Here is an 8,151-nt window from a genome sequence, read left to right as displayed (position 1 = left end):
TGTAAGACCAAAGCTTTGGCGGAAAAATTTCAGGTTTGGGATCCTCGGTCGGGGAAGATGGAGTGGTGGTTTCTTGCGGCGTTTGTGAGGATTCGGTGATGGGAAGACCTTCGAATTCATCTTCGTCCCAGTAGTTGAAGCCTTTAGGTGAGGGATCGGAGGAGGCGGGAGAAGGCGGTGACGTAGCGGACTGTGGAGGGCCGTGATGAGTCTCGAAGTCGGATTTGGTGACTGGAGGAGGAGGGACCGGTGAACGGAAGGGTAGATCGGAAATTTGTGGGGAATCGGAGATCTCTTCTTCTTCTGCGGCTTCGTCGCAGAAGCCTTCGAAGTCAACTACAGTGGCGAGGGCAGAGCAGCGGTTGAGTTCTTGGCCAAGGAGAGAGAGGACAAAGAGGGCGAGGAAGTACCAGAGGGTCTCTCCTCATGGTGTTATGAGGGTGGTTATGAGTCTGAACCAGGAACGAGTGGTTGGCTTCGCCATGGCTCTTGATGGGTTCTGTGAGAGAGAGAGAGAGAGAGAGAGGAGGGACGAAGAAGAAGAAGAAGAAGAAGAAGAAAAATACGCCCTGATTTAGCTTCTAGTTGTTTCAAGAAACGACGGAACAAGTTCTACTTGTTCCGTCGTTTCTGTTTCTTGAATCAGAAGTAGATATATATTGCTATTTTTATTTCTGTCGTTTCTTGACACACAAATAGCAGAAACACATTTCTTGTAACATTATCAAACGGCCCTTTGTTTCTTCCTAAATGGGCATAATCCTTGGTGGGTCAAACCTTATTCGTTTTTCTGACAACTATGGCCAATAGTTTGTTAACTAAAATACTCTTTTTTTGGGAATGCTGTAATTACTGGTTATTGAACAAAGTCTGCTGTAAACCTATAATTAGGAGCTGGAATTAAGGTGAAGAAGGAAAAGCTATTTAAATCCTTGGGATAGAGCAAGCTACTTATTAGTTCTCCTTATTCATCATCTCTTGGTATAGCATATTGAACGCCCAAGATGGGAAAGAAGGGGTACTCGGGTGCTTGCATTGGTAGTGTTGTTTTCTTTTGTCTTGCCATCGTGGGTAGTGGGTTATCCCCGGCGGCGACACCGGCACCTGCACCGGCACCGGGGCCGGTGGAGTCTAATGGTGGTGGTCCATTAATTGTGCCGGCTTTGTACGTGTTTGGGGACTCTCTGGTTGACAGTGGAAACAACAATTATCTATCAACGATGGCCAGAGCCAATTATCTACCTTATGGTGTTGATTTCCCTGGTGGACCCACCGGCCGCTTCACCAATGGCAAAACTGTTGCTGATTTCATAGGTAAATTAAAAGGAATCTATCTATATATCCAATTTATGAATGTCGTATGGACCTCAATATGAACTCAGTGGAAGACCGATTTGGTCATTTTGGTGGGGATGGCTGCACAAATCCGTTAGGGGTTTTACTGCAATTTTTTCAGGCATTTATGGCAGTCTTTTGTTCTTTTTCATTTTTTTCTTTTTTTTGGTAGAATTAGTGGTAAACATTTGGTCCAAACACCCCGAACAGAGCTTGGGCTACGATTTCTAACCTTGAAAGTGGGTTAAGTTAAAAAGCACCGATTCTAGATCAGGATTGAGCCCAGCCTAGATTTCAACTCTAATTTTCAGATAAGGATTAATTGTTGTAACTAGACTCATTTGTCCAGCCCCACACTATAGGAGCAGTCATGGTAACCTGAACTTCGCAAAAATTAGGGCCAAGTAAGGTCAACCCGGCTCTGTCAAGGTCAATTAGGATCGGATTGGATTGACATGAACCCAAAAGGGTTGGGCCCAGACATGAGCCTGACAGGATTGGGCTGGGCGTGGATTGAGTCTTAAGGACCTAGAATTGGGCTACAATTTTAAGAAACCCAACCCATGTTCACCCTTGCGTGTGATGTATGCCTTGGTGGAGACACTACTTTGGCGGTCCCGAGGGGGATTGGGCGCCTAAGGAGTCTGAGAGGTGGGGGAAAATGGGGTGGTGGAGAGTCGTTTGACCTCCTCAGCTTATGCCAGTCCAGTCCCGCTAAACTGCAGTTACCAAAGCGCGACAAGCACATCCTCCTCTAGAGGATCAGTTGGATGATAGAGTTTTTAAAGAGTCCACATCCTTTGCAATGAGCAGTGAGGTGCGGTGAGCATCGGACGACTGAGACCATCTGAGCACATGCCCTAAGGGGCTCCCAACCATCCCATAATCACTACACTTGTGTAGCGAGTGCAAATGATTTTCACACATTTTTAGATATGTTGATCGTAATCATCATCATCATCACCCCTGAGAGAGAGAGAGAGAGAGAGAGAGAGAGAGAGAGAGAGAGAGAGAGAGATTATTAAATTTTACATGTGTACTAGCAATGGATGCTTTCTTTTTCATTTTCTGTCTTAATATGAACAAACAACGATTGAAATTCCTAACCTAACAACATTTGAGATGGTCATGAATATGATTCTTTAAATTAAAAACAATGAATTTGGATTCCTTTTTATGTATAGGTGAATGAAATTGTTTTTGTTTCTATCAACAAGAAAAAAATATATATATTTATTTTTGTGGATAGCATTTTATCTATCATGTAGTGGACGAATTTTTTTTATGATCATGGAGTGGTCCAATTGTCATTCAAAATATTATCCAAATTTTATTCATTTTTTATAAATATCCAAATTTTTTTTCACAACAAATTTCACCACAGTAAAATTTCGCCATGCATTAGAATTGAGGTCAAATGATTTGAAAGAATTTGAGTAATATTTTTTTCTTAACTTAAAATCAACATTTTTATAATAATGAAAAGAAGAATAATATATAGAATTAACATCCAGGCATTCGTAGACAATAAAAAATAATTTTGATAATTGAAAACGTAAGAAAATATAATATATTCTCTAGTCAATATATTTTTTATAAAAATATTGTTCAACCAATTACAAGTCAATTGCTTTTGGATATTTCAAAAGGATCGAGTTTTTCTAAGGCCACAGTGATCCATTCACCGTGGCTCATCAACAACGTACAATAAGGGGGAGAGAGGTGTGGAATGATGGGGATCACATCTAAACCATCCTATCATATATTCAACCACCATTACAGGAAAACTTTGTCCACTTCGAAATTTAGCAATTATGTCCCAAAAGAAAAATCACATTCTTCTATTGATCATACATACCATAGGTGGGTCATTTATTTCAGGGAAGGAGAACATTGCCTGATAGTGTGGCCTAATGAAAATATGCATAGGAACATCAACAAAGGGCAACATTATACATTTTATAGGGGGTGGGACGATCATTTCATGGGATGCTCTATCAAAACGCAAATGCCACGCAACCAGATAATGTTATTTTTCCCTTCATGTAATTGGCTCATCAGAGACAAGATGAAGAGAATCAAGAAACTTTGTTTTATTCTATTTATATTTTTACCCATATTTTTACTCCTTAAATTTGAAAATCTTATTAATTCATTTTTGTTATTTTTATCGCAGCTGAGTCTCTAGGGCTACCTCTTGTCCCTCCAGATCTTAGTATTTCACAGATAAAGAGGAACGAAACTACAACTGGTGTAAATTATGCATCCGGGTCAGCTGGCATTCTCCCTCAAACAGGCACCACGTTGGTAAGAAACTCAATACCTTAGAATGCCTCTTCTTATTAGTTTTTTTAGGTAAGAGAATCCTGTCTTTTTTGCGCAACCACTGCATCAATTTAGGCCAATGGGCGTGTCTAGGTGTAAAGCCATATAAGCGGGAAAAGTTCGTTTCCCTCTTTTTTTATTACTCTTATCTAGGGAGAAGGTAGAATACACCATTAATTTTCCTATAGCTAACGGTTCAACCATACGTGCGGATTCTCTGTAGTGTGCTACATGGTGTACCATAGAACCAAGGGTTGGGAGCACCTTGGTCTGTGTGTCTGAGTGCTCCCAACCTTTGGATCTATGCAACATGATAAAGGACCCCAATCCCTCAACCACTGGGGAGGCTGGGCCGGAAACAGCATTGAGATCATTTCCAAATGGTGCTCAGCCTTCTCCTCATTATTATAGATCCAAACACAACTTCATAAATGGTCAATATTTAAAAAAGTCACTTCTGAGCAAAAAAAATTCTTTACAATGAAGCAGTGAGCGACAATGAGGATGCAACAACTGAGGTGCATGTCGAGGCCTCTCAGTCGTTGGGTTCTCACTGTCACTCACTGCTCACCACAAAGGATTTGAACAATTTTGAGCACTTCATAAATGGTCAAGATTTAAAAAATTCACTTTTGAGTACTTGATGATTCAGTAGTTAATGTTTCCTATTATTATAGATCCAACCATAACTTCATAAATGGTCAATATTTAAAAATGTAACTTTTGAGTACATGATTAAATTTAGTAATTAATTAATCTGAATGTTCTTCTTGTGCAGGGAAGCAATTTGAACTTAGACAGTCAAATCAGTAAGTTCGAGGACACTGTGATGAGGAACTTGCCCCACATGTTCCCAAGCTCAAAGGAACTTTCTCAATACTTGTCCAAATCTATTTTCTTGGTTGATGTGGGGAGCAATGATTTCATCAATCCATATCTTCAACCACAATCTACAGACTTATCAATCCCTAATCCTCAAAAGAATCCCCAAGACTTTGCCAAACTTCTTACAAGCAACCTCTCAGATTATTTGCAGGTGAGAATCAAAGAATTTAAATTTACTCATCATTCAATGATCACATTAGAACGAAGAGATTATTAAAAAAGGGTATATCTAGTGCACGAGATTTTTGTCACTATGAGATCTAGAGTACAAGCCGTTGGTGAGCAACGAACTTGGTACGAGTCATAAACTCGGATATTCTAAATCCGACTCCCACTAAGCACACCTTGGGCCACTCACACGGGGGTGTTAGTGTTCTTCACTACTTTCAGTGAAAGTTGAATGGTTCTCATTCAACCCTGGTATGGCCTGATCCATGTGGTTGTGGGGTCAGTATGGGCCCGCGAGACTAGTTACTCATCGTTAGCCCAAAAAAAAAAAAAAAAAAAACTATGAGATCTAGAGAGAGTTATAATATATGCAATCTTATCTAACTCACGATCATTTGGTTACAGTGGAATAATCTTACCGTTGTACCAAAATCCGCCCTCTAGAACAGAAAAAATTATTATCATTCTTATTTATTTATTTTGGTGGCAGAGACTGTATCAACTTGGGGCTAGGAAGTTTGTAGTATTTGAGGTTGGCCCCATTGGATGTATACCAGCTCTCACCAATAACAGTAAGGGACTCATTGGAGGATGCATCCAAGAATTAAACAATCCAGTAACTACATACAATCAACAGCTTTCCTCGCTACTCAAATTCTTGAATTCCAAGCTTAAGGGCTCAATTTTTTCTCAAGCTAAAGCTTACTCATTGTTGATGCTAGAGACAAATAAAGCTACTAAAACAGGTGAGATATCATGACAATATGACCTTTCCATGCATTGAATTGAAATGTTGATAAATTTTTATAAATTATGCAACTTATCAAATATTTGTCACTTGGTCATATATGGGTTAATAGATGTGAAAGTGGACCCCATGTAAATTACAATAGTCAAATTTTAGTCTAAAGAAAGTAAGGCAAGTTTCTCAAACTCGGATTAAAAATTCTGATAAAATCACTAAAATTCCATCAAATAGATATGAATATAAAATATAAAATGGCATCTTTTGTAATTTTAACCACTTCTTCTATTCATTTAAACTGTATTGTGCCAATGAGATGCTTATCTGGTCCTCTATCACACAGATCAACTCATGTACCATCATGTGACAAATAGTGAAGTTGTTATACTTTGCTAGGCATAATGACAAGAGAGAAAAACTAAAGAATATATTTCCTGATTCTTGTAGGGCTTTCTGATGTAATGAAGGCGTGTTGCTCTGGAACATTACATTGCACTGCATCTCAACCATCATGCAAGAACGCAAACCAACACTTTTTCTTCGATGGATTCCATCCGACTGAAGCAATCAACTCAAAAGTTGCAAGAGCAGTCTTCTCTGATTCATCGGCATGCTCTCCAATCAGTATCCAAAATATGGCAAAAGCTTAATTTTCAGAATCTGGATCCTATCCCACAAGGGATCCACCATCCATGGATGTGGAACCCACCTCTAACACACAAAACCAACACCCCATTGACGATATCATCCCATACAAGACCGTCCCCAAGTGAGGGGTGTAATTATATGAGTTTTAGCAGTCAAGTGTTCTTGCCACATGAGATTGATACCGGAAAAGCTTTATAAGTTTATATAATATGGCTACTTTCGTTCGGACATACTGAATTGAACTAAGAAACTTTTGAGCTGAGACCCATATGATTCTTGGTCTTGATCCTCTAAGCATAAGTTATTATACAAACCACTAGAAAATGGATTAATAAGACCCAAACCTCTTCATGGGCAAGCCGTCCCATTGAGGTCCCTTTTTTTTTTTTTTTCGTTGGTTGAAGAGGTCCCACAATTTCAGATGATTGAAAAGTTGAATTAATAAAAAAACAGAAGATTATATTATCAATTTTATATAATATGTCTATTTTCCAAATTACCTCTAACTTTTTGTCTAAATAATAAATCCAAAATAAAGATGTGTATTAGGGAAATGCTTGAAACAGTATTTGCTTTGTGGTTTCTCTAACATGCGAACATTTTTGTTCCTAACCATCGCCATAAAAATGTCTGAAGGTACTATTAATCATGTGAGTACAGGTTTAGTATGGCATTCGGCCAAACAAATTTAAGGTGAGGAGAGGGAGAATCCAGTTAAACCATAATTGGGTGGATACTTTGGTAAACTGAAACTCATTTTTAAATAATCTAATAGCTTTTTCTAACAAAAAAATATATATCCACTTAGAACTGTTTAACCCCAGTTTTCTGACAATTTCATATATCAACATGGGTTGAGATCCTCTCTAGGCTGCTCAGAGTGGTATCCGATGGTTAGGAGGACCTAACCATGTGTTAGAATGTGTGCTTAGGTCCTCCAAGCCACGATGCCTCTCTGAACAGCCCAGCCACTGAAGAGAATCTGGATCCAAAGTACATTATGTACTGTGATAAAAGGTCCCGATCCAAATAATTGGGGTGGTTCATCAGTCACCAGTAGTGGGCCTTAGCATTGTGAATCACAACAGAAATCCAACATTGTATCAATTTGTAAAGCTTTTGTGATTAACTCTTTTTTTTTTTTTTTTTTTTTTAATCTACCTAAAGCCATCTTTTGGGATACACCAACTTAATGGATCAAACTCAAAAATAAATACATAAATTTCCACTCACTTTGAAAATAAACAAAGTTCAAAGTTCATGGAATAGGATTCTCTTTTCAGGATTTGTTTCCCTCTCCTCCCTTTTTTTTTCACTTATGATTTATCATGTCTATTGGAATGAAAGCACAAATACAAGGAAGAAGTCAAACAAACAATCACACAAACAAGAGAATTTAACGTGGTTCGACACTTACATCCACTTCAGGGAATTAAATAATTTTTCACTAAGCCAAAAAAACACTCTACGTCACGCTCCATTTCATTATATGATTTCCTTTGTTTATATCTAGATTTATTTCCATATATATGTATATATATATATAGGTGCCTAAAAACCCTAATTTCAAACGGTTACAATTTTACCCTTGTACATTTAATGGATCCAAACTGTTAAAAAATTACGTAAACACCCAAGCGGAGGTAAATTGGTTTCCAAGGATGTTACCCCACTTTTATTCCCAATTAATACTCAAGAACAATAGGTTTGATGATAGCAACAATGGGATTAATGAAAACAATAAATATAAACCACACAGAAGACACAATTTAGTGTAGTTCGATCCTCTTGATCTACATTCACTACCAAACACACATTTCACTAACTGTATTGGACTTTCAGTGGTTCCAACAAAAATTTACACATAATTGTTTTAATGAGTTCAAAACTTAATTCAAAGTGTTTTTCACTAAGCTCACCAAAAGAAGTGTTTTTCATAAGGCTTACACTTGAATCCTTAACGGCATTGTTTTCAGGATCGAGATCCTCTCCAATTCTCTAATCTTGCAATTCTTTGCACTTCTACCTATAGGGGATCAATCCTT

General features: G+C 38.2%; 1 protein-coding gene across 1 annotated transcript; it reads left to right on the top strand.

The window, feature by feature from the left end:
* Positions 1 to 962: 962 nt before the first annotated feature.
* Positions 963 to 6,336, top strand: LOC122092370 (GDSL esterase/lipase 7-like). The gene is made up of 5 exons (XM_042662682.1): positions 963 to 1,314; positions 3,512 to 3,642; positions 4,439 to 4,696; positions 5,204 to 5,459; positions 5,906 to 6,336. The coding sequence occupies exons 1-5, from the start codon at positions 1,005 to 1,007 to the stop codon at positions 6,106 to 6,108; spliced, it is 1,158 nt and encodes a 385-aa protein (XP_042518616.1). The 5' UTR covers positions 963 to 1,004; the 3' UTR covers positions 6,109 to 6,336.
* The last annotated feature ends 1,815 nt before the right edge of the window (positions 6,337 to 8,151 follow it).

The sequence above is a fragment of the Macadamia integrifolia genome, chromosome 10 (assembly GCF_013358625.1).
Source record: "Macadamia integrifolia cultivar HAES 741 chromosome 10, SCU_Mint_v3, whole genome shotgun sequence".
In the NCBI taxonomy this organism is placed as follows: Eukaryota; Viridiplantae; Streptophyta; class Magnoliopsida; order Proteales; family Proteaceae; genus Macadamia; species Macadamia integrifolia.
Note: the sequence above shows the minus strand (reverse complement) of the source record. Positions and strands in the feature narration are given on the sequence as shown.